This window comes from Eschrichtius robustus, chromosome 19, assembly GCF_028021215.1.
Source record: "Eschrichtius robustus isolate mEscRob2 chromosome 19, mEscRob2.pri, whole genome shotgun sequence".
Lineage (NCBI taxonomy): Eukaryota > Metazoa > Chordata > Mammalia > Artiodactyla > Eschrichtiidae > Eschrichtius > Eschrichtius robustus.
Window position 1 is genome coordinate 28,015,693 of NC_090842.1, and position 26,726 is coordinate 28,042,418.

Below are 26,726 nucleotides of genomic sequence, written 5' to 3' on the forward strand. Positions count from 1 at the left end.
CCCCCCCCCCACCCCACCGGGGGTCTGCAGAAAGAACTCTCAGTCTTGGCAGCTGTGGGGAATGGTCTGGGAGGTGAGGGCAGCGGGCCGCCCCTGATGCCTTGCTCTTTCTCCCAGTACGTGGCCTTCTTCGAGTTTAACGACCGCCTGGAATCCATCCTCAGCAAAGCCTACATTTACAGGTGAGACCCCTATACACACACACACACACACACACGCACGCACACACATGCACGCACACACATGCCCCAGGACATTTGCAGCAAGAACGGAGCAAGGCATTCTCTACCCCCATCACTTCCCCTTTCGGCTCCCCTGGCCCCCAGGCCCCCTCGCCACTGCCACTCACCGGAAGCCAGGCCTCTTCCTGGCCCTTCTGCGAAGGGATGTTTGTTTTTTAGAGAACCAGGAATGTCCCGTTTCCCCCAATTGTGAGGAGGGCTCACGTAGGTTGACATGCACGGCTCCCCTGCATTTCCAGGGAGCTGGGCCTCAATTTAGTCTCAGCTCAGGAAACTGACCCCCCTAACCGCTCAAACACGGGGGTAGTGGCTGTATGGACACAGTGGGCCATCTTCAGATGTCCAAGCTTGGGACCCAGGACCCGCCAGGCCACGCTCGGGGACAGGGCTCCTCTCCCCATCTCTCATGGGGCAGCGCTTCTCTGTAGGCATCTGTCCCTTCTTTGCCCCCCCGCCCCGATGCATCCCCCACTCAGCTCCTCCACTTCCCTGGAATTGTCTGCACATGTAGCTCTGTGCCTATTCCAGCCCCCGGTCTTGAGAACTTTCTGTTCAAGTATCACCATTCGTAACCAGCACAGTCTCAATAGAGCAGCCAGCTGGCCCAGTCCAGCCACTGGTTCCCATCGGTCAAGTGTCCATCACACCAGACAGCTGGGCAGGGCCATGCAGCTCCGACAGGGAGGTCTCTGAGGTGGGCTCTGGGAAAGGTGAAGACTAGCTTGTTCCCTGCAGTTCTGACCCCTGGGGTGATATGTCATTGCCGCCCTTTCTGCTACTGTGTTCATGCCTTTCCTTCTTTTGCAGGGTTATCAGGACCACAGCCTACCTGCTCTACACTTTACATGTGAACTCATGTCTGTATTACTGGGCTTCAGCCCATGAGGGCCTTGGCTCCACTCACTGGGTTTACGATGGCGTGGGAAACAGGTGAGCCGCAGTCTTCCTCCTGTGTCTTAATAATTCACGGTACCAAGACTTCCAGAAAGGAGTCCCACTGCCGCCATGTTGCCGAGGCCACCTTGCTCCCAAAGAATCATTGTCATGATAAGGTTCAAGGGCCAAGTCTCCACGTCCTCACTAATCTAACATTTTCTGAGCACCTGCCACGTGCCAGGCAAAAGGGGGCAGACATGAACAAGACCTGCTAGAAAGATCCTTTCAGCATCCCAAAGTCTACTGAGTTGGCCAATTCACAGCGCGTGCGTGTCCACTCCTCCACCCTGTGGGCACGGCTGTGCGGGAAGAAGGCCAGGGAGTACAGCTTAACATGCTCCCTGGGCATTGCTAGCCGTGGAGGAGCTGGTGAACAAGGAGAAATCTACTTGCCAGTCCAGAGAGCTGCCACACATAGAGGTCCATGCTCAAATGTTGGTGATGGCGACACTGACAGTAATAATAATAATAGCAAGCACTGGAGAAGGCTTATACAGACCAGCCCTGTTCCAAGCACTTCACATAGTATCTCACTTAATCCTCCCAACAATCACACAAGGCAGGAACCATCAGCACCCCCATTTTACAGATGAGGTAACAGACATGAAGTGACTTCCCCAGGTCACACAGAGAGCTGGGATTTGAACCCAGACAGCACGACGACAGAGTCTTAACTGTGGTACCATCTGCCCGGTGCCCTGGGTGGGGGGAGGGGGGCGTGGGACGGTCAATTCTGAAAGGTTAAGTTTGAGCTTGGCCTGGGTAGGTGGAGGGAAGGAGCAGAGAATCCCGGGGGGGGGGGGGGGGGGGAGGGAACAGCAGGAAGAAAGGTGTGGCGTTGCGAAACAGTGGAGTCAAGGAGCCAGCGGTCCTCTGTCGCTGGAGGGGGCAGGGTGTGTGGAAGGATCCAGAGAGGGAGGCGGGGCCGGGTTGCCGAGCAGCCTCCCACCTGAGCCAATCCCGAAGCCACTGGCTGCCCGGGGCTGCCGAGTTCAGTACTTGAAGTGCAAGGGCCACTGAGATACGCTGCAGCTGTAGAGAACACAGAGGTTTTGGATTAGCCTCTTTTATTACTAATTTTTAAAATGTTGGTTACCTGTGCATATGGTATTAATTTTGATATTTTGGGTTAACTGAAATACGTTATTGAAATTAATTTGTTTACTTTTCAAAAATGTGGTTGCTCAAAATTTTAAATTACATATGTGGATCACATCATATTTTTATTGGATAGAGCTGCCCTAGGCAAAACCAGCAGAAGTCTCTTTTTCACTGTTCACATACATACATATATTCTGATTATAAAAGAAAGATCAGGAGCATACTCCATTTCTTGGCGTCTAAGATGCAGTTAATTATGATACGTGATTGCGTCAATACAGCTTTTTGGGAAAAAAAGGAAATATTACACTAAACGTATACATGGATACTAAGATAATCCTTAGTTTAGAAATGTGAAAATGTGAAAAGAACTGTCACCAACAAGGAAATAGAATAACATAATATTGTGCATATTTTCCCATCAGCAAAGTTTTTAAAACCATGATACCAATGCCCCACCACACAGAGATACCACCATTTATTTAGCCATTTCCTTGTCATTGGCTACTTAAGTTGTCTCGAGTTGTTTCATGATGACATGTGATGCTGCAGAGAGTGTCTGTGTTCAGGAATCTTTGTCTTCTGGTCTGACAGTTTCCTCATAATAAATTCCTACAGAGGGATGGCAGGGCCAAGGGTATGAACATTTTATGAAGTGTTTAAAAAAATTATTCTTATTTGTATTAATAGACTATTTTTTTAGAGCAGTTTTAGGTTCACAGAAAAGTGGATTGGAAAGTACAGAGTTCCCGTATGCCACCTCATTTCTGAGGCTTGGTCGGTTATTGAAAGCTGCATTTACACTCTCACCACTTGCCTTTCAAAGCCTTTTAAGCAGGAGAATGACAGGACCCGGGGGGATCCCAGAAAGATGATTTTCCCAATGGTGGCTGATGGGAGGATGGATGGGGAGGACAGGCAGGAAGCAGACAGATGAACTGGTTAGGGGTTAGGGACCTGTCCGTGAGGGCAAAAAAAAGGTCAAGAGAGGGTTTGTGTGATAACGAGGATGGAGGGCAGTGTGGGAAGGAGACCGAAGCACTTAGGGTCAAGGTCAGGGATGAGCCTGGAGATTCAGAGCACAGGCTTTAGCAACAGGAATCCGGAGGTCACTCCTGGCGCTGCCACCTGCTAACAATGGGCAGGTCACTTCGTTTCTCTGAGCCTCAGTTTCCTGATCTGCCCAATGGGGCTGATAATAGGAGCCCCACACCTTGAAGAGGTAACTGTGAGGATTAGGCGCATCTGAGTCACTGGTCCCGTGCCAGGCCGTAGCCGGCACTCGGTCAGCTGTGGTGACAAAGAGGCGGAGGAAGAGTTCAGGCCCAGGGGGTCAGTGAGTCCCCTCAGGCAGGCCCTGCCTCGCCCTGGGCTGTGCCCACTAGTGACACAAAATGCTCTCAGTCCAGCTGTCAACACTTTCACCTCCTCCACGTGCTTGTTTCCAGTTGGCGCTAGAACAGGCCACTTGTGTCCAAGGTGGCTTCTCTGTAGAGTGATTGTCGGTCCAGAAAGTCCCTTCTCAGTACAGATGCCCCAACCTTGGCCCCAGTGGCCACAGCTGTCGCCCTCTGCGACGGGCCTGTGGCCTGAGGGGAGCTCACCTAGAGAGTCACAGGGTCCAGGGCAACCAGGCAGGCGGGTGGCGGGGGGAATCCTGCCATCTGCTGTGGGGTGGAGTGGGTTGGGGATGGGGTCAGGGCCCAGCACGCCTACATCACCACTGGCCCCGCTCCCTCTTCCCCGCGGCTGAACCCACCCACAGCCCTGCTCCTGAGCCCATTCATTCACTCATTCATTCATTCATTCATTCATTCATTCATTCATTCATTCATCCCCTCACAAGGAGGCAGAGGGAGGACTCGAAGACATTCTGTGCAAAGGGAAGAACAGAAGCTATTCATTAAATCTTGCTCTGTGGCCTTGGGTAAGGCCCTTACCCTTTCTGAGACTCAATTTTCTCATCTATAAAATGGGGGTAGGATTACACTCAGATTTCTCGTGAGGAATAAATAAACTAAAGTATGTAACATGTCCAGCCTGTGCCTGGACAGGAGTCAGTGACCTCACTTCCTGGCTATGGCCATTCTTATGGGGAAGCCGGCACACCAGGAAAGGGTTCCTAACCTGAGGTCCAGAGATTTAAGGGGGTCACAACCACCCCTTGAAATTGGAACTAAATCTTGGGAGCATGCTGGCTTTTCTAAGGAGAAGCTTCCTAATAACTTTTGTTAGCTTTTCAAAAGGGTTTGTGTCCTAACAGGCTAAAAACCCACGTCCTGGAGCTGGGCCTGGCACCCATCATGGGTAAGCCTGGGAGGAATGGCAGGCAGGGCAGGGGAGGACAGGGCCAACCATCCGAGACTTCCCTCTGCAGGGCCCTGGGGAGTTCTCGCTGCTCCGCAGTGGAGGGGCACACTTTTCTGGCAGCATTACCCTTTTCCAAATGGAATCCTGTAGGGAACCCCAGGATATGCAAAAGCACAAGTAGTGAAGGAGAATTCCTCTAGAAATCCAACATCATCCATAATAATAACTTTCAAAATAGTGACCATTTCTTGAGTACCTGCTATAGACCAGGGAGCTTAAGGACGTAAGTTCCTATATATTAATATTTGGTTTCTTCATCCTGCTCTGCTTTTGGCCTGGTCTGGGGCAGCATGCAGGGGTCCCCACAGACCCAGTGGCATGGAAGACTTGGGAAGCCCCTAAGATGTGCCATCCATGCCAGTGGCTGACCTCTCCAGCCAGTAAGGGTTTAGGGGAAAGCAGGAGCTGTGTGGATATCACTCATCTTCTATTGGTGGCCCAGTGGCACCCAGAGCCCAGGCAGTGCCCAGGCAGCGCCCAGCTCAGTCCTCGTAAAGGCTGCTTAGCACGCCCTCTGGTGGCCAGGACTGGTATGATGGGGATTGACAGGGCAGGCCTGTCTCATGATTCTGAGATTTTTCTTGCACCAGGTGGTAATGAGGGGTCAGGAGGCCCAGAGCCCTGCCCCAGGCCTCGCAGCTATTCAGAGGTAGAGCCCCCCCCACTGCCCCAACTCCCCAGCAACCTCTGCTTCCCCACCGCCCAGTGCTCATTGCACGTTGACTTGCCTGTCCCCACTAGACAGTGAACTTCTTGAGGACATAGGTGAGTCCATTGTTCCCCACTGCCAGCACCAGTGACAGTGAAGGCTCTGATAGCTGACATTTACTGAGAGCCCACCATGTGCCAGGCGCTCTTTTGCACCTCATGTCACCTTCATGATCGCCCTGTGAAGGATGCTCTACTGCCATGTCCCTTTCAGGGGAAGGACGCTGAGGCTTGGCTAGATGAGTAACTTGTCCAGGTTATGCAGCTAGAAAGTGGCAGAGCTGGGTTTGAGCCCAGGCGGTCCAGCTCCAGAGCCCATGCTCTAAGCATGGTGCTGCATATATAGCTGGTGAACAGAGCCCAGGGGAGGACAAATGTGGGGTCATTCCTGGACCAGATGATTGGCCAGCTGGATGATGGTCTCCATTTCCCAGTAGAGCAGGGACCCTGGAAACATGGGTGTATAAGGACGCTGGAGCCAGGGCAGGCCCTGGGCAACTCCTGTGCCCTGGTGGGAGGACAGGAAGCACGGGAAAGCCTGCCCTGGGTTTAGGCCCTGCTGACCTCAGCCTTGCTGACCCCTGGGAGGGCACGGTCTGAAGGTATGAACATAAGCACCTTGGTAACTAAATCCCTTTAAATAGCTATAAAGATTTTAGTTCTGTATCGTTTAAGATATTGTAAAAGCTTGGGTTTATTCTTGTAGGACTTAATGGCCAAGAATTAGAACACAGCAATGGGGCTGCTCTGTTGGAGTAATGTACACTTGTAATTATAAACAAACATGAAGAACTTTAAAACTCAAAAAAAGAAAAGACAGGGAGGGACTCTCACTGCTTTGGGATAATTAGACAAGTGCGGGCATTTCCTATGCCTTTTACCACACAGCGGGGCCCCGTCACCCATACCTCCCTTTCCGATGATCCAAGAGCTTGTGTCAAAGGCTCACTGACGGTGGGTGCTGGCTCAGAGAAGCAGATGACATCTGGTTTCCAGTCTGAGCTCTGGAACTTGCCAGCTGGTGACCATGGGTGTTCCCTTTCCCTCTGCGGCCCTCAATTTCACCATCTGGTTAGTGGACAGGCAAGGGGGAGGGTCAGAAAAGGGGATCCTCCAGATATCTTCCACTTTTGAGCTTGTGCTTCAACGTCCACAGTCTTTCCTTTGCTATTCACGATGGGATAGCAAAGGAAAGACTGTGGACATTGAAAACATATTGAGGGAAACTGAGGGATCCGAGGCATCAGGAGCCGCAAAACCCTGGTTTATCCTCCTGCCCAGTCTTCTAAGCAATCTCCGGAAGCCTCAGTTTCCACATCTGTAAATGGGGATGACAACATGTCTCTGCAGGGTCGGGGCAGAGCCACAACAAAACCACACAGCACCTGTGAACATGCTCCGCAAGCGGCAGAGGGCTCTGAAGTTGGGAGAGGGTTTTTTCTTTTTCGGTTTTGTTTTGTTTGTTTGCACTTATGAGCTGTAAAGCTTTTTCTCTTTTGTACAGTGTACACGTATCCAAGCCAGGCTGCCCAGGATCGACAGGGCGGGGCCTGTGATGACCGAGGTTCCCTTCCTCTTCTCTCCCTAGTTACGTTCGCTGTTACTACTGGGCTGTGAAGACCCTCATCACCATCGGCGGCCTGCCCGACCCCAAGACGCTCTTTGAAATTGCCTTCCAGGGTCTGAACTATTTCACAGGTGTCTTCGCTTTCTCCGTGATGATCGGACAGGTAGCTGGGTCACTAGTCTGTTCCAAAGCACCTGCCTGCAGGGCCCTTTGCCCTCTTGCTGCTGCCAGAAGCATCACCATCTGTGCCCGTTCCTTTCAGACTAAGCCCAGGAAACAGCACTGGGCCGAGAGTTAGGAGCCTGGAGCTCTGGGACCCGCTGAGTGAAGGGGTGGTGATGGAGGTGTAGGTCCGATTTCCTCTCTGAGGTTGCTTCCCATTTGAAATGTCAGTCCTTTGGGAGAGCTGGGGAGCTGGGCTGAGTGGCTTTCTGCAGGGGCTGAGGATTCGGGCTGTTCCCTTGGAGAGAAGCCCCCGGAGGATTCTAATGTGCTGGGGGTGTGGCTCATAACTGTAGTCAGTGCCTGAGGCAACCACCAGGGACCCTCAGAGTTTCCTTTGAGGGGCTCTGCTCCAAGCAGCAGCACCCCTGGTTCATATTTCCTCAGGGGGCGGGAGGCTGGCGCATGGTGTCAAAGTGACCTCTGGCACCAAGGGGCCACATTGTACCAGAACCAGCCCAACCCAGGGAGGCCTTCCCTCCTTGTGTGGCCCCAGAGACCTGAGGCCAGGGAGCGGGCCAGCAGCCTCGCTCCTCCACGTCCAGCATCGTCGGAAAACCTGTGTGTGGACATGGGATTCCCTCCCTCCTGATCTCCCCCCAGCCCCGCAGGCACGTACCCCTGGCCTGTGTTAAGTACATGTGCCCACAACACACGTCCCCAGAGCCCGGCCCCGCTCTGACCCAGCGGATCCCCTGACCACCCTCCTTACCCCCAGATGAGAGACGTGGTGGGGGCCGCTACGGCGGGAAAGACCTACTACCGCAACTGTATGGACAGCACCGTGAAGTACATGAACTTCTACAAGATCCCCAGGTCCGTGCAGAACCGGGTCAAGACCTGGTATGAGTACACCTGGCACTCCCAAGGCATGCTGGGTAAGACCACGCCCCCTCCCCACGCCCCTCCCCGCCCCAACCCAGCTGTCACCAGCTCCCCCCGCCCGACCCAGTGCCCTGCCTTCCTGGAGCGTGGCTTCATCTCGTGTCCCTGAGGGCCCGAGCATGGGGGCCTCTCTTGGCCCCGTCATTTAAGTGAGAGCGGCCTGGGGAGGCCTTGGGCGGTGCCCAAGTTAAGCCATCAGGAGACCCCTGAAGACTTGAAGGGCTTGTCTTCCGAATGCCGTCCCCCACCTTGAAATGCATCTCCATTTGAAGATGGAAGTACAGTTGGAACCAGGAGGGAAGGAAGACTCTGTCTCTGTTTCTCTCTCCTCTCTTCCTCTTCATACACATCCATACATATAATACATATTTTGTAAATTTTTAAAAATTCTTTTTCAGATTATTTTCCATTAGAGTTTATTACAATATATTTTTTTTAATTTTTTGATGTTATACTTTGCTTCTGAAATTGGCTAAAAAAATGCATTTTCATTCACTGCTCTTTCTGCTTTCTTGTCAATGATGAGGTGTGCTCAGTTATTCTTGCAAAGTAGGAGAATCCTACCTGTAAACTGTTTCCAAATGTGGTGAAGTTTTCACAGATTCTAAATGGAATCCTTAGTGAAATTTGAATAGGTTAATTACATGTTAATTGACTTTAATTTTTTCCTGTTTCCTTTTTATTTTGGGGAGCTAGTAATTTTGTTTTCAGAGCCTAGACATCGTTTTGGAGGGCTCTGAAAAGCTTCTGGACCACTGGCACTGTGCCTAGAGTCTCCCAAGGCCCTCAGCAAAATGAAAGGGCCCCCCACTGCTTCTGTGGGGTTCACTCTGGTCTCAAAGAAGCCACACTTGAGGCCCACGGTCTCCTGAATTCGGAGTGTTGGCAAGTCTGTGGACAAAGCACATGACTACAGTTTCCAAGGCATGTTCATTTCCACTGCCTCATTCTGTTCTAGTGACAGCCTTGTGACTTTTCACAGGGGCACATGTTAAGGACCAGAGAGGGCTCTGACTTGCCCAGGGTTGCGCAGACCCAGCACTTGAGCCCTAAGCTAATTGTGGTGCAGTGGACAGAGCACGGGGCTGGGGCCCTGTGGTACATTTCTGTCTCCAGTTACCGACCTTCACTCTGTGCCAGGCTCTCAGCTGCACACCATGGACCCCATGGTGGGCAGACATACTGCTCTCCCAGGATAGGTTCTGAAGTCACAGGGCCGGGGTGTGGTCCTGATTCCATTCCCCTGGGCTGCATGGACATGGGCAAGTCACTGCCCTCTGGAGTCTCCCTGTCCTTGTCTGTAAAGTGGGTTATAGTGGGCACCTCTTGAGCTGCTGGGAGGATTTAATGAAATCATCTTGGTAAAGCACTCTGTAAAACTGCCTGGCACATAGTTAAGTGCTCCATATACTTTATTTCTTGCTAATGTTGTTCTTATAATGTGAGTGGAGAAGACAGATCATTGGCAATTGCAGTAAAGGGTGTGATATGTGCTATGGCACAGGGACTGATAACATGATAGCTAGGTGGGAGGATGTCAAGGGAAGGCTTCCTGGAGGAGGTGACATGAGTGCTGGGTTCTGCAGAATGAGTAGGGTTAGCCAGGCAGGTGAAGGGGGTTGTTCTTAGCAGAGGGAACGGCATTGGCAAAGGCCTGGAGGCAGAGAGGATACCCTCCCAATCTAGAGTGGTTCCAGGTGGTAGAGGAATGGTGTGCCTGGGGTCCCCGCCAGTGTGGTGTAAACGGGCCCTGTGTGTGTGAAGGAGGGTTCCCGGTGTGCCTCTGAACCTTGCAGGGTCTCATTTGCAGACGAGTCAGAGCTGATGGTGCAGCTTCCAGATAAGATGCGGATGGACCTCGCCATCGATGTGAACTATGACATCGTCAGCAAAGTGGCACTCTTCCAGGTATGGCCCGCCCAGTGTCCCCACCCTCAGGACTCTGGAAGGTCCAGAGCCCGCACCTTCCTCTAAACGGCTCCTTTCCCCTCCTCTCGGGGCCAGGGCTGTGACCGGCAGATGATCTTCGACATGCTGAAGAGGCTTCGCTCTGTTGTCTACCTGCCCAACGACTACGTGTGCAAGAAGGTGAGTGGCCCAGGGCAGCCTCAAGGCGGTCTGGGATTCACAGCCACCGCCTGTCGCAGCTGGGCTGGAGTGGGGGCCTATGAAGGCATAGCAGGGAGAGCGGAATTGCCAGGAGGGGAGGAGTGTGGTGAGCTGACCCCAGGGCTCCTGGCTTCTTTGGCACAAGGAGGCTCTGTCCAGCTCTAGGCACTGAACTCAGATGTGCCTCAGGCCTTGCTCCCTCTTCATGGGACCATGGGGGCCAGGACGAGGAGCCCCACTTTATAGAAGAGGAAAGTGAGGAGCGTAAAGAGGGGCAGGGTCTTGACTGTGTAGATGGACCTGCTTCCAGGGTCTTGGTCTTCCTGTCAGGAAAATGGGGCTGGAGGAGGGGTAGGATTGGTCAGAGGTTGCAAACTAATGGTCCTTGCATAGGAGCCAGCCCACAGATGTTTCATGGGTTGTTTTTTTCTTTTTTCTTTTTGACCTAATCTAAAAATAAAATTTTGAATTAGTCTCCAACCTTTAAAAATTGGAAGGTTTCGGGAATTCCCTGGAGGTCCAGTGGTTAGGACTTGGTGCTTTCACTGCCGTGACCTGGGTTCAGTCCTTGGTTAGGGAACTAGGATCCTGCAAACTGCGCAGCATTGCCAAAAAAACCTGGAAGATTTCACATAAAAATCCAGATTTCCAGCTGAAAACAGAAAATCGGCTAGCATTGAGCCCCACTTTCCCAAATAGCCAGAATCATGTGGAGTGGAGAAGGGGCTGGCCCTGAAGGGGATGTCGTCCTCTCCTGATGCCACAGGTCCCACCACTCTCCACCGCCCCACAGGCTCCCTTCTCTCCTTTACATCATCCACCTGATCCTGGGACACTTTTGGGTTTGAATGCCAGGGCTAGACAGTGTCTAAGGCCCCTTCTGCTCCCATTTTCTGGGATTCAAGGTGAGACCGAGGTCACTTGGTGAGTGAGTGGTCAGGGTGGAGGAGCAGGAAGCAGATTTCAGAGCTGTTAATAAGGCTTAGTGTGTCTACAGGGGTGAAAATATCGCCCAAGAACCCCCTGTGAGACTCAGGAACCCCCAGCCCCAGAAGGGCCCCATCTCCAAGTTGTATGTGGCATAACAGTGAAGTTTCTGGAATGAAAGAGCTGGGGGAAGGGGGACAAGTGTATGGCTGAGAATTTAAAGCTGCAGCCTTAGTGGCCAAGAGGAGTTTGGGAACAATAGAATGATTTGTCTCACATTGGAGCCACTTCCTAGCTGTGCAGCCTTGGGGAAGTGGCTTGCCCTCTCTGAGCCTGGCTCTTTTCATGGGTAAGTAGGGATATTGATAGTATCTCCCTCATGGGGTGATTGTGAGAATCGAAGAAGATATGCATACAGAGTTTGGCACCATGACTGGCACAGAGTCAGTGCCATTGCTGTTGCTAATATCCTTGTGGGTGATGTAGACTTTATCTCTGATGAGGGAAAATGAATCAGATTGTTGGGAAGTTTGCCGTGGAAGCTGAAGTGAACACTTGGTGAACATGTGTAAATGGCGCCCTCTGCTGACAGGTTAGGCTCTGTGACAATCTCGCTGAGACAACCCGAGGCCACCCCAGGACCACCCCTGGGCTGGTTAGTGAGATGAGGGTGAGCTCTATAGCCCCCTCACACTTCAGCCCCATGTCAAATTGGACACTGAAACAGGGAAACGAGACTTTTTCTTCCTTTTTGTTAAGAAGGCCATGCATGTGTGAGATGCCCAGGAAATATTTGTCAAATGAATCAAAAGCATAAGCCAAATCAAAAGCATAAGCCACTTACCAGTCTTTGGTCTCTCTCCCTTTAAACATACCAGGTGTGGCCGATAGGTATCAGGCCAGGGCACCGGTCTGTGAAGGCATGAGGATTGGAAGGTGCTGGCAGACTGGGTATTTCTGATTCTAGTCCGAAGCAAACTATTCATTCATTCATTCATTCATTTGGTTTAATTTGTGATTAAGACCATTGTATCATTCTGCTAGGGCTGCCATAACAAAGTACCACAAATGGAATGGCTTAAATGACAGAACTGTATTGTCTCACAATTCTGGAGGCTAGAAGTCCGAGATCCAAGTGTCAGTGGGGTAGGTTCCTTCTGAGGACCGTGAGCAAAGGGTCTGCTCCAGGCCTCTCTCCTGGCTTGTAGATGACTGCCTTCTCCCTGTGCCTCTTCACATTGTCTTCCCTCTGTGCCTGTCTCTGTGCCCAAATGTCCCTTTATAAGGACACCAGTCCTATTGGATTAGGGGCTCACCCAACTGCGGTATGATCTCATCTTCTTTTAACTAATTACATCTGTAATGACCCTATTTCCAAATAAGGTTACATTCTGAGGAGCCGGGGGTTAGGATTTCAACATATGAATGGGGGTTCATAACAACCATGAACTCTGGGTTCATGAAACCAGACTGCCTGTTTTCAAATCCCGGCTCGGCTTTGCTTAACTTTGTGACCTTGGGCAGAGTTCCTACTGCAGAGGGCTGTTGAGGGCTAAGTAGGCTCAGTCACGTAAAGCACTTAGAGCAGCGCCTGGCACAGAAAAGCGTTAGGTAATGCTGGACATTCGTATTAAAGCTGTTATCATTCCTATTTCAGTTAGCAGATGCCTTCCAAGCTCCTGATAGGATATGGGGGAGGCACAGGTATCAGCTGATTGTATGAACCACTGTGAGCTTTTCCATGCCTCTGGGTCCTCCATGGGTGCGTATAATTGGAAATTTACTGAATACCACTACACCTGGGCCTCGTTATCTAGCATTTTCCATCACACCAGTAACTCCCCACCGTAATCCTGCAATCTGCAGGTGGGGAGACTGAGACCCCGGAGCGGAAGTGACTATCTCTACACCACATACCAAGTCGGTAGGAGGGCTCGATCCCAGCCCAGGTTCCTCTGCACTGTGCCACCAGCGCCTGGGCCCAGCCCTGCTGCTTCTGTGGTTGCTTTTGGTGATGACAGAGGGACTCGCCCCCTTCTCTGTTTCAGGGGGAGATAGGCCGGGAGATGTACATCATCCAGGCGGGGCAGGTGCAGGTCTTGGGTGGCCCGGATGGGAAGTCCGTACTGGTGACGCTGAAAGCTGGATCTGTGTTTGGAGAAATAAGGTCAGAACGGGGTGAAACAAGGGGGCCTCGGCAAAGGCTGGGGAAGGGTGGGATGGCCAGTGGGTGGGACCACGTCCTCAAGGGCCCTTCGGTGGGTCTGAGGAAACCGCTATGCATGCAGCACTCGCACCTGCCGACATACGCAAGGTGGGCCCAGCTCGCACCCGTGTGAGGCCATCGTGATGCTCCAGGCAGGGGGGAAAATGAAGATGCTAGTGTGATCAAAACTGCAGCCTCCTAAGGGTCTCACCTCCCTCCCTTCTCTGCCCCAGCTTGCTGGCTGTTGGGGGCGGGAACCGGCGCACGGCTAACGTGATAGCCCACGGGTTTACCAACCTCTTCATTCTGGATAAGAAGGACCTGAATGAAATTTTGGTGCATTATCCCGAGTCTCAGAAGTTGCTCCGGAAGAAGGCCAGGTACATTTTTTTTTTTTAATAAAAGAAATCCATATATACTTTAGTGTGCATTTCTTAAGGACTCAGACTTTCTTTTACATAACTGTAGTACCTTTCTCAAAATCACGAAATTCAATATTGAAACAATACTGTTATCTCATCCCTAATCCATAGTCAAATTTTGTTAATCGTCCCAATAGTGTCTTTTATAGCTTTTCTTTTCTTCTTTTCCATTCCTGGATCCCCCACTGCATGATGTTGCCATTTTAGTCTCCTTTGATCTGGGATCAAAGTTCCTCACCTTTTCCTATCTTCAATGATTTTGATTTCTCTGAAGAGGACAGGCCAGTTATTCTGTAGAACGTCCCTCCATTTAAGTTTATATGTTTTCTCATCATTACCTTCAGGTTCTGCATTTTGGGCAGGAATTACTCGGAAGTGATGTTGTGTCCTTCTCAGTACAGTGTATTGAGAGGCTGCTTTCTCCCTATTCTGATGATTTTTTACTCTGATCACTTGGTTAAAGTTTCCACACTCTCAAGTTATTATTTTTCCCTTTGAAATTAATAAGTAATGAGTGGCAAGTCACCTTGAGATGATGTAGATTTCCTGTTCCTTATCTCACTTTACCTCACTACTTTCAACCTCCATTGAAGGTTCCTTGCAATGATTGCCATGATGGTTGCAAAGTGGTGATTTTCTAACTCTGTCATGCTTTCTACATTTATTAGCTAGCAATGTACTGTAAGGAAGAACTTTCTTTTCTTTCCCATTTATTTGATTATTCATTTATCTATTTATAATGGTGTGGATTTGCTTTATTCCATGAATATCCTGTTACAATCATCACTTTCATGCTTAAATTGTTCCACATTGGCCACTGGACACCTCTTTAGGCTGGATATAGTGAACTTTTGTTACATCCCTGTTATATTTTAGCGCTTTTTTGCTTATAGGCACAATAAGGTGCCGTAGATTCATCTTATACTTTCCCTGCTGCATCCCTGGAAATGGTCATTTCTCCAAGGAGGCTTGATTCCTTTTAGAGGGGAATGGTTTTTAGAAACTAAGATATGAGTACTAAGTGCTCTCATTGCTACTGGGGTGTTACTAGGCCTCCACAGTGGACAGAGCTGGGAAATACATCCACATATACACCTGTATGTATAAATGCAAATATATATATATATATATATATATATATACACACACATACATATACATATATATCAACATCTATTTTTTTGTCTGTGTCTATCTATATCTCTGTATATCTCTGTCTCTATTTCCACTATCTAACAATTTCGATCCAACATCACAGAGTTCATTCTAATCTCCTTTTCCATATTTGTAAATTCCTTCTCCAACACTGAGAAATTTGACTCCCTTTATCCTCATTACATTGATTCATTTGTTCAGTCCTACAATATAGAGAAAGTAGCACCAGAATTCCTATTTCATACTACTGGAAAGAAGAAAGCCTTCTAAGCAGAGAGCAGTTCTTTCTGTCTTTAGCCTGAGGACCCATGATGTAGGTGTTGTGTTCAAGGTTATCTGGATTGGTTCTCTGTCTTCCTCCCTTTACTGTGGTTGTTCGGTTCATTTGAAATACAGCTAGGCTCACGTGTTTCAGTTTGCATTCCATTTCAGGGTTCCCCCACACTGACCCTTGTTGATTTCTTGTGGTTTGAATACGTAGAACATGAACATGGCAGAGGCTACAAAACAGCGCACTCAGAGTCCCAACTCCCCGCACCTGTTGTCACCCACCCCTTACAGGAATCTAATCTCCTTAGTTTCTGCTTTTTTCTTCTTGTGTTTCCTTTTGCAAAAATAGGCAGATCTGTGAATATTTGCTTATTTCCCTTTCTGTCTTACACAAAGGATAGCACACTGCAGATTCTCTTTTGCACTTGACTTTTTCTCACGTGACGAGAAATCCCAGAAAGCATTCACTGAGTCCACAGACAGCTTCCTCATTCCTTTTGACAACTGCAAAGCGTTCCTTTGAATGGGCATTTAGGCTATTTCCAATATTTTGCAATTATAAATAGTATTGCAACGAATAACCTTGTGCATCTGTATTTTGTATTGTTGGGGAATAGGTAATTTTTTTTTTTTTTTTTTTGGGGCCATGCCGTGCAGTTTGTGGGATCTTAGTTCCCCAACCAGGGATTGAACTCGGGCCCCCAGCAGTGAAAGCCTGGAATCCTAACCACTGGACTTCTAGGGAATTCCCTGGAATAGGTAATTTTTAAGAAAAGCAGTTTTTTGCTTTCAAACGCTTAAGATCAGGTTTTAAATTGAGTGATGGAAGCAGCACGATGTGGTAGAAAATGCACAATAGGCTTGGGAGGCTGATAGGGGTCAAGTCCTGTCCATGTGCAGTACTGGCTGTGTGACCTTGGAAAAGTTACTTTACTTTTCTGGTCTCAGTTTCTCCACTGTAAAATAAGGGTAATCACTTTGTTGTGGAGATGATTAAATAAAATAGTGTATGTGAATGTCTCTAGCAGGGGGCCTGGCACACAGGAGAGCTCAATACATGTTAATAATAATAACTGTTCCTCTTTATCCATTAAATTCTCTCTATAATTTTCCCATGGGATAAAGCCTTTTTAACCCACCTATCTGGTATTTCGTCCCTTGCCTTTTATCACATATTCATATTTTCCACTTCAGTCACCGTAAATAAGCTGTACAGAGAGTGGTCATGATAAAGGGAACAAACTCACCATGTCCATTCATACAGCACAATAATTTATTGAGCTGATAGTTCAAGGCCCTGGGGACACAGGAGGGAGCAAACAAAGCTTACATTCTAGTCAGGGAAGCCAACAATGGAGAAAGGAATGACTATGTGATGTGTCAGCTGGGGATAAAGGCCATAAGGAAACATAAAGCCACATGAAGAGATAGAGGTGATGGAGGGAGCTATGTGAAATAAGTTGGTCAGGAAAAGTTATTCTCAGGATGTGGCACTTCAACTGAGACCTGCCAGAGTGAAGGAGTGAGCTGGGGAGCTGCCTGCAGGGAAAAGCATTCCAGGCAGAGGGAACAGCATGTGCAAAGGTCTCAAGGAGGCACAGACTGAGTGTTACATGGAGACCAACAAGAAAATGAGTGTAGCTTGATATGGGATGGCAGCAGTGTAGGGGGTGAGATTGGGTAGGGCCTTGTAGGGGAAGCCTCACAATGGCTTTAGCTTTTACTCTGAGGGAGATGGGGGCTATGCAGGGTTTTACACTGAGGAGTGACTTACTGTGACTTAAGTTTTTACAGAATCCCTCTGGCAGCTTCCAGGTGAGTGGATGCAGTGTCGGCCTTAGAGCATAATATAGATAAGGCGTTGGGGTCTCCCAGGGAAGGAAGCTGCCCTGTAGTTCTTCTTACCTGGCTGTTCTCAGAGAAGCCATGGGGCCCTTCCAATGGCTGGTCTACCTGATCTTTCCCCCAAGTCTGTCCACTTCCCCCTACTGTCCCGAGGGACAGGGATGCCCAGTCAATCCTCATTATTCACGGATTCCATACTTGCAATTCGCCTACTCACTAAATTTATTTGTAATCCCAAATCAATACTCAAAGGCTTACACAGACATTCGCAGACGTGTGCCCAGAGGCGAAAATTTGAGTCACCTAAAGTGCACGTTCCCAGCTAAAGCTGAAGAAGGTGACGGTCTGCCTTCTTGTTTCAGCTCATATTGTAAACAAGTGTCTTTGTGTGGTCCATTATGTAGCGTGTTTTTCACATTTTTGTGATTTTTGTTGGTGATTTTGCTGTTGAAATGGCCCCAGGTGTAGTGCTGAAGTGCTATCTCGTGTCGCCCCACGCAGGGGCTCTCTGAGTTAGAGAGCCATGCATTCATTGTAAACAAATCAGTGATGTATATTAAATAAGATGTCTTTAAACAGAAACACACACAAGACAAGATTATGTAATGAACAGTTGATGAAAATGTTGTGTCGAGAGGCTCACCATTACCGAATCCTGTATTTCTCCCAGAAGCCATGGCTCAGTAGTCACTAATTCCGTGTCTGCAGATACTTTACAGAACTTAACTACTGCAGATAATGAGAACTGAATGCTTATGTCTGAGAATAGGCACCGGGTTCCCCTCCCCCTGCCTTCCTGCCCCCTGCAAGAGGAACATGGCTCAGAAAAGCCACGCTCATAGCTGTCACCCATTCCTCCGGCTGGGTTAGGTGTGGGTTTAGCAAGTCAGCCGGGATCCCGAAGAGGCCTTGCTCCTGGCCGCGCCTGCGGTGTGCTGGGGTGAGGCAGCCAGAGGAAGGAGGAGGGGCTGGTGGGCCGTGGCACGGTTCATCAGAGGCTGCTTCTCTGGACAGGCAAGCTTGAGGAGAGAGGCAGGGGATCACAGATGAGCTCTGCCCATCCAAGGAGATATGGGTCTGAGAACCACAGGGCCTGGGGATGTCTGAGTCGCTGAGATTCTGTCCAAGCGCCCCATTTTACAGATGGGGGACCTGAGGCCCCAAAGAAGTGAGATGCTTCGCTCTCTGACTTGGCCACTCCGAGAAATGGGGCAAAAAGATCTCATGCATGCCACTCTCTCCGGGGGTGAATTATATAGTAATTATAGTGAAACTCATGTCATCTGAAAATGAGGATAAATTTCCTTAATCTGGAAATGTCCCAGAAGTCAGCTCAGTGTTTCAAAACAGAGATAGCCATTAGCGATCAGCAAAGGCCCTGTAGATGGCTCTTTCATGTCATTCGAGTACCACGCTGAGCCTTCCCACGGACTGCCGTGCTGTGAATTATGGACTCAAATAACACAGGTGACAGTGCCGGGTTTGGAAGAGGCCTCTGATAATTATCATGTTTGTGGTCTCCTGGGGGAGCCCCAGCTCGAAAATGTAAGTCTTGGGCGATTAACATCAATATGCACAATTTAAATCCATTGCCTCTGATTAGATAAGCAGCCAGTAATGGCCTCATTTTTAAACAAACAAGTTTGGCCGGAACCCTGATGAATGAATTTGCCAATTAGTCGTCTCGACCTGCTAGACTGCAGGGAAACTCATTTGTTCTTGAGCCAAACCACTCATCACGTATTTGTAGTATGAAGAATTCCTTATAAAAGGCTGGGGCTCTCTTTGATGGAAAATTCTCTCCTTATTTAGAGAAGCAGGGTGGTATATTGCATTGGATCTGGGTTGTAATTCTGTCTCTGCCACTTCCTGTAACCTTGGGCGCGTCACTCCTCCCATTCTGAGCCTCAGTTTCCCCAACCTTTCCAGGTCATGGAGTATTGTCAGCGTCCAAGAAGATAATGACCATGATACTGCTTTGTAATCCTTAAGACCTGGGGTGCTGGGTTCAAAGGCATGGGTTTGAATTCCAGCTCTGCCACTTCCTAGCTGTGTGGCCTTGGAAAAGTTACTCACCCCCTCTAGACGTCCACATCCTCATTTGAAATGAGGGAGAATAATAGGACCTACCTGTAAGGATTACTGTGAGACTTAAAGTGCGTATCAGTTACCTATTGCTGCGTAACAATCTTACCACAAATTGAGTGGCTTAAAACCACACATATTTATTATCTCAGAGGTTCTACGTGTCAGAAGTCTGGGGACAGCTTAGGTGCATCCATTACAAGGCAGTAATCAGGATGTGGGCCAGAGCTGGGTCTCGTCTCAAGTCTCGACTGGGAAAGGATCTGCTTCCAAGGTCCCATGGTTGTTGACTGAATTCAGTTCCCTGTGGTTGTGGGACTGGGGGCTTCGGTTCCTAGCTAGTCATTGGCCAGTGGCTGCCCTCAGGTTCTTGCCATGTAGGCCTCTCCCAACATGGCCGCTTGCTTTATCACAGCCAGCAAGGGAGAGTCTCCTTGTAAGACAGAGACCACAATCCTATGTGACACATTCACAAAAATGACATTTGATCTCCCTTGCTGTATTCCACTGGTTGAAAGCATGTCACATGTCCCACTACCCTCAAGGGGAGGGGGTCACACACAGGTGTGAACACCAGGAAGGGGGATCGCAGGGGTCACCAAAGAATGCCTGCCTGTAAAGGTCTGAGCACAGAGCCTGACACATACAGACCCTCGTGTCCACATTGGTGATGGTGATGATGGTGAAATGACAATGAAGCAAAAGAAGGAGAAGCAGAAAGCTCGGGCTCTTTTTCATCTGGGCATCCTATTTCTGATTCCATATACTAAAGTATCCTGCATCATTTCCTGTGTGACCTCAGAAAAGCCACCTAACCCCTCTGAGCCTCATCTATAAGATACAGGCAATAAGACCCACATCATTATAGTGGTTCTGATTGTTCAGTGAGATGTGATGCCTCAAACAGCACTGTGCTGGGCTCAGAAAAGGAGCTCAAAAAGTGTTAGTCAAAACAAACGCCATCACACAACTCAACTAAAGGGCTCTGCCCGAACCAATGAGGCTTCATTCTCTCCCAGAGCTTGCTGGTGATGTTAGCGGACGCTGCTTTCTTTCAGGAGAATGCTGAGAAATAACAACAAGCCCAAGGAGCAGAGTGTACTCATCCTTCCTCCACGGGCAGGCACCCCAAAGCTCTTCAGTGCCGCCCTGGCTGCAGCAGGAAAGATGGGTGCCAAGGGGGCCAAAGGTGGCAAGCTCGCCCACCTCAGGGCGCGACTCAAGGAGCTGGCTGCGCTGGAGGCGGCTGCAAGACAGCAGCAGGTGCTGGAACAGGTAATGCAGATGGAGACACAGCCACCTGGTCCATTTCAACCACGTGCCAGGAAAAAGGCCTAGGGACCCACGCATTCCATTTTAGGGACTATTTTTCCTTCTTCCTATCAGTCAGGATTCATTTGGTTGCGAGTGACAGAAATGCAAGTGACAGTGTAAGCTCAAATTAGCTTGAAAAAACAGGGAATTTATAGGAGCAAGTCATTGAAAAGTTCAGGCAAGGCTGGATCGAAAAGTTCAAATGATGCCAGTAGGATGAGTTCTGCCATTCTATCACCTTTGCTTCCCTTGGGGATGGCTCCATTCCCAGGCAGGCCCCCAAGAGCTTAAGAGGACATCCCCCAAGATCACATCCTCCTGGCTGAGGAACTCCCACAGAAAGAAAGTACCTCTTTCTCAGTAGCTCCAGCAAAAAGTCCCAGGGCTTATAGTCACTGGACAGAATTGGGTCACATGTCAGTTCCTGAGCCATTCAGTGTGGTGCTCTGGGGAGGACCAGCTCATATGCCCATCCCTGGACTGAGGGTGGGGATTGGGGTGGGCGCATTCCCCCAAATGGACATCCGGCTGCTGCTGCAGAGGTAGGAGCAGTGGGTGTGGCCAGGGAATGTCCCTCCCCAGACCACAGTGATGTTCTCATATTTAATGTTGTGTCTGTGACAATTTAAAAGATCTGAAAGGAGAATCCAAGGTGACAGGCATGGTGCCAACTGTCCCCACCCCCTAAATCTAAAGGGAATTTTTAACTTAGTTCTGGGACTTTTTTCTGTGACTAATGCCAAGAATGCCAATTAGAATGATTGCACTAATTATGGTTGTTCATGACTGTCCTTTAGGGAGGCTGCTGGGAAAGGGTGGGTGGGGTTAGGCAGAAGCTCAGGGAGGGAGGGGACAGCAGTCTACGTGACAGAAATCAAAGGAGCCTGGTGAACTCAGTCTCAATGCAGGCTGGTCCAGGAGACCCATCCAGAGGTCATTTGACAGCAGGAGTTGGGGAATAACACCAAAGTCACCCAGCGTTCCAAGACATTCTCCAGATGCATCCACCGATGGCCCCAAATTGAGGACAGATGTGATTGTCTGGTTCACAAACTGTCAAGGGCAGGGTCGAGCTGGCAAGCTGGGGTCTTTAGTGCTGGCTGGTGTGTGGGGCTGAGTGGACATGACCTCCAAGAATGTTCTCAGTACAGTGAAAGGTTTTATCTGAAATGGGATTTGTTGCTTCTAAGTGTTAGCTCTTCACCCAGGCAACTTGGAGATGTGAATTAAATTTGCATGTGTGTTCTCATAAAAGGCAATTTTAGAACAACCAGGGCAGAAAGGCAGAGTGCATGGGGCTCTTAAATAGCAGCCTATAGACACAGGTCCAAATCCTGACTCTGTCACTGCCAGCCCTGTGTCCTGGGGAATCTCCTCCAGGACCTTCTGGGACCCAGATTACTCCTGGCTGTCACATGGGGTAGCAGAGATGAAGCAGGATACCTTGGATACTTTTATAAAAGCATGTTAAACACAGTGAAGCACTTGATCAAACTTCCCATGATCCTTCTGGCTCCATTCACAGCAGGATGCTTCAAGAAGACCCCATAACGGGCACCATCTGGGCATCCTGCCCTGGAAGTGTGTTGTCAGAGTTGACAGTGCTGCCGTGGGATCTAGGAGTGTCTTGGCTCCCCCCACCCCACCCAGTTCCCCTCCTTCAGCGCCCTCTGACTTCTCTATTCCTCATAAGCACGCTGACTGCTCTCACTTTAAACTCCCTACAGACCACTGGGCCTCCTGCTCTGGGGGCTGCTCCCTCCCCAGTTTCCTCTCATGCAGAGATGGCATCAGAGAGAGCAGGAGGGGCCGTGGGTATCCACAAAGGCTTGGGTTTTCACCCAATTCCCTAATTCTACCCACAGGAACCCTATCCATGGGAAACCCGCAGGCTGGTGGTTGGAGGTACCCACCAAGTCTCCAGACACAGGGGCTCAGCTCAGCCTAATGCCAGTGGTACCCAGCCCATTCTTCCGCCGGTGGGGAGGGGGGCGGTGTCTCAACCTTTGAGACCTTCCGGGAAACGGGCCAGGCCGCAGCTGCTCCTGCCCTCATCAGCCTTTACCTTAGTATTTGCTTAGAGCTTTTTCTCATTCACCAGGGAGCTCACATCCCAGCTAACCGGGCAGGGCAGGCCGGCTGAGCTCTGCAGAGGCTTTGGTGGCGCTCCCTCCTGGTCACAGCCTCTCTTCCCTCAACAGCTCAGTGACCGTTGATGGGGCTCTGCCCTTGAACTCGCAACTTCACTCCGGCTTCCAGCCCTGCAACTCCACAGAGACCTAAAATATCCCAAAGAGCTTCACCACATCCTACCGGGACTTTTAATCCTTAAACTTCCCCGTAATATATTGTTTCTACCACATAACCCTGATGCAGCTCCGCCCAACCTTCCAGCTATTAGATTTCGGAGCGCTGTCTTCCTCCTCAGGGGTCCCAGGGGTCCGAGAAGGAGGGAACTGGGAAGTGTCCAAGACCCCTCTGCCTCACGAGTCACTTTTTCTGGATTCCAGGCCAGGAGCTCGGAAGATGCAGCGGGAGAGACGGGATCGGCTACCCCAAAACAGCCCGCGGCCCCGCAGACCCCAGCCCCAGGCTCTCTGCCACCTGCATCCCAGGGGAGGTCCGAGGGAGAAGAGGGGGGCGCGGCCTGGCCCGAGGAGGGCTCGGTGCGGATCCACATGAGCCCAGGCGCGGATCCCGGCGAACAGATCCTGTTGGTGGAGATCCCCGAGAAGGAGGAGAAGGAGGGGGAGGAGGAGAGGGAGGAGGGGAAGGAGGAGAGGGAGGAGGAGGAGGAGACAGAGGAGGAGGAGGAGAGGGAGGAGGGGAAGGAGGAGGAGGGGGAGGAGGAGGGGGAGGAGGGGGAGGAGGAGAAGGAGAAGAAAGAGGAGAAAAAGGAGAAGAAGGAGGAGAAGGAGGAGGAGGAGGAATAGAGAGGCGGCAGCTAGTGCGCCACAACCCGGCAGGTGTGCGCCCCGCCCCGCCCGCCCCCTCGCTCCCCTGCTCTCCTGCTCCCCGTGAGCCCAGAGTCCCTGCACCGCAAGAAGGCCAAGACGCTGGTCTGCAGTAGTGGCCTCAGTTGCCCTCAGTTAGCGGCTCAGCCAGCGATCCTGCCCTGATGTCAGCTTCTCTGTCTCCCAGGGCTGGTCTTGAAATTAACAAACTTCATAGTGTTTGTGCCCCGAAGTTCCCACCGTCACTAGAGAACCCTACCTCCACCCCACCCCCCCCCCGCCTGTTATTATTTTTAAGAACAAAATACTTTTCTGTGGGGCTTCAACACATGGGAAGCCTTGTTGGAGAAGCAAACGGTTGTTGAATGTTTGGGTTTTCCCCTCAGGAATTTGTCTCCCACATTTCAAGAATGGAAAACCTTTCTGGCAGAAGGGAGGGCAGCTACGCTGTTTTTTTGACAAAGTGGGAATTCCGGCACATCTGACCCATGGTCCGATGCTGTTTTTGTTTGCTGGGCAGTCACATAAGGAACGCGGTGCTCCTTAGGGCAGTTAGTACTTATCTTCCCCAGACTATATTCCGTTCTCAGTGATGCTGTTATCTTAGAACAGATACAATGGAAACGGCTTACTGGCAAGGGGTCTGAGCGCTTCTGAGCACCTGCTCTGCCAGTTACCCAAGCCTCCTCAGCAGGGATTAATCTATTACTTGCTTTTTACACCCTTGCTCTAGAGAGGATGGTAGTAACTTCCTTTAAGCCTAGAAGGTGGAGTCTCATGGCCGACATCACTGAAGTTTCTGAGGTTTCTTCAGATCAAGTCGTGTTGCTTTTATAATTAAAAAAAAAAAAAAAAAAGGAAAAAGAGTCATTCGGTGAAATGAATATTTATTGAGAAGATTATATTTGCATACTGAATGGCTCTTCAGTGATTAAAAACAAAAACTAGTATTAGGCCATTTGTTTCCATCAGCAATGATGAATACAAAAGACCTGGCATTCCAGTCCTGCCCATTTCATATAAAATCACAGGAACCTTGTGAACTACTGAAGGGGCCTTTGAAGGCTGGCAAAGTTGTGTTTTTATCCATTCAACTAAAGCAGAACTTTCATTTCCCCTGTGAAAAGAAGTAAACAATATGGGAATTCCCAGACTGGTCTAAGCATTTTCAAATCCCAGGGTAACAAGCAGATTCAGCTAGTCCATGACATATCATGTGATGGGAGTAATCATTATATTGAATATAGTGATGAGCAATGTTATTATTTGACCTTTTAAAAAGCTTTTATTTATTTTTAAATGTAATAACATGTTTACATGTGTACAAAAGGATATCCAGTAAAAACTCTCCCTCCTACTACAGACGCCCAACCTCCCTGGTCCCCTTCCTGGAAGCAACCACTATTATCAGTTTCTTGTTTATTGTTTCAGAGATATTTTTAAGCTTGCACAAGGAAATATGTAAATTCATTCTTGTTTCCTTCCTTTTTTTCCCCCCACAAATGGTAACATACTAGAGCTGCTGTTAGTTTTCACTTGATTTATTTTGGAGATTGTTTCCTATCAGAACATAAAGGGGGTGCTTATTTTTTCAGGACTGCAATCTAGTCCATTGTATGGATGTATCATAACATTTAACCGCTGTCCCATCGATGGCCATTTGCATTGTTTCCAATCTTATGCTGTTAAAAATAATGCTGTAATTAAAAAATATTGTACAGACATAATTTCACTGGTAAACACTTTTTAAATAAGAGAAGTATGGAGGTTTTGGCTTATTTTTTTCTTTACCATCCCCATTCCTCATTCTCATATTTGTACTATATGTTCTATGACCCAAGCATAGAGAATGCTTCCATCTTTAGCAAGTAGTTCAGATATATCAATAAAGTAAACTTATTGCCCTTTAGTAGATGGCAAAATATTTCAAGGACACCTTCACTGTGAGCTCCTACTTAATAAGGAATCTTTTTTATGTAAATGTACTTATTCTTTTAGATATCAACCCTTGAATGTATACTGTTTATTATATAAAGTGAGAGATTCTTGAGGTTCCTAAGAATTGTCCTGGAAAGAAAATTGATTTTGAAATGAGCTTAGCAGTGTCTTAATTTCACTGAGAAATCTCATAAAACTTGACACTTTCACAAACTTTGGACATTAGATAAATTGAATTTGAGGCTGACATTATTCCCCAAATGTAATGGGACTGGTTGATCGCCAAGATATGGGTGGTACAGGTCAGGAATATTATCATTCTGCAGTTGAAACAAGACTTTTATTTATGTGTGTTGAATCTCTACTAATTTAAAATGTCTCAACATTTCCTGCATTTTGGTAGAAAATGAACAGCAAGTTATTTTTTTAACTATATAAGTATTTTAAATAAAATTAAAACCAAGAAGCTGTTTACAATTGCATTATCCAAATGTATTCAGCGATCGGGAATATTTTCATCCGTTTTCTTAGTAAACATGAATACTGTACTTGTACTCTGGCTTTCATCCTATTATAATGCATTTTAATTAAAAGTATTTAGACAAATGTTCCTGGCTAGTGGATTAATTTCAGAAACTGACCAAGTATGACAGACACTTTTGTGAGAAAAATTAGGTTTATTTTCTGGCTCAGCCTCCCTAGCTGATCTCCTATGGACATCCTTGGGGCTGTAATCCATCCTGCATTTCTGTTGCTGGAGTGATATCCCTTATCAAACCACCCCTAGGAGTCTAAGTCCCTCAAAAACAGCCCTTTTATGTCTGGTCTTACCAAGCCCACAGCTTACAGTTTCCTCAATCTCATTAGACTTGTTCTAATGCTGCCAGTTCAGAGTGCTGACATACACGATCTCTGGATTCAGACTGCCTAGCTTCCAATCCCAGCTTGACCATGTACCACGGATAACCATGACCTCTCTGAGCCTCAGTGACCTCATGGAGATAATACATTGCACCGTACAGGGCCACTGAGATGATCAAATAATAGACTGGCACGGCCAAGTCTGAATGGGCACAAGAAATAAAGCCGATGTGCCATCCCGCTGAGTCTGCCTGGGATAGAGTAGAAGCCCCCTCAGAGCTCTGTCTTCTCTGAATTCTGCCTCTGCCTGGGTTTATACACAGAGATGGGGTGTGATCACCTCTTTCGCTGCTCTTTAACTAATAGTTTGTATAAAAGCCTGGACATATGTGAGTTATAACAATATAAATCACAACCTTCCCCACCATTCATGAATGTCTTTAATCCAATTTCATACAAAAACAGACCCTGAAACACCCACCCAAGGCTGACTCTCCTGAAACGGTCACTCCATTCTGAGCCAGGCCCAGGGCCTTCATGGGTGTGTGACCCGTGCAGTCACACATGGCCCCATGCTAGTCACCATCTTTGTTTATTTATTTATTTTAA

General features: G+C 48.9%; 1 protein-coding gene across 1 annotated transcript in view; it reads left to right on the plus strand.

The window, feature by feature from the left end:
- The window catches only part of CNGB1 (cyclic nucleotide gated channel subunit beta 1), a 67,752-nt gene extending 44,455 nt beyond the window's left edge, over positions 1 to 23,297 (plus strand). Inside the window, exons 26-35 of the mRNA XM_068527104.1 lie at positions 118 to 182; positions 1,050 to 1,172; positions 6,946 to 7,087; positions 7,865 to 8,024; positions 9,842 to 9,939; positions 10,036 to 10,119; positions 13,116 to 13,234; positions 13,507 to 13,653; positions 20,109 to 20,325; positions 22,875 to 23,297. Of these exons, the coding sequence (XP_068383205.1) occupies positions 118 to 182; positions 1,050 to 1,172; positions 6,946 to 7,087; positions 7,865 to 8,024; positions 9,842 to 9,939; positions 10,036 to 10,119; positions 13,116 to 13,234; positions 13,507 to 13,653; positions 20,109 to 20,325; positions 22,875 to 23,297 (1,578 nt within the window). The remainder of the gene's footprint in view (positions 1 to 117; positions 183 to 1,049; positions 1,173 to 6,945; positions 7,088 to 7,864; positions 8,025 to 9,841; positions 9,940 to 10,035; positions 10,120 to 13,115; positions 13,235 to 13,506; positions 13,654 to 20,108; positions 20,326 to 22,874) is intronic.
- The last annotated feature ends 3,429 nt before the right edge of the window (positions 23,298 to 26,726 follow it).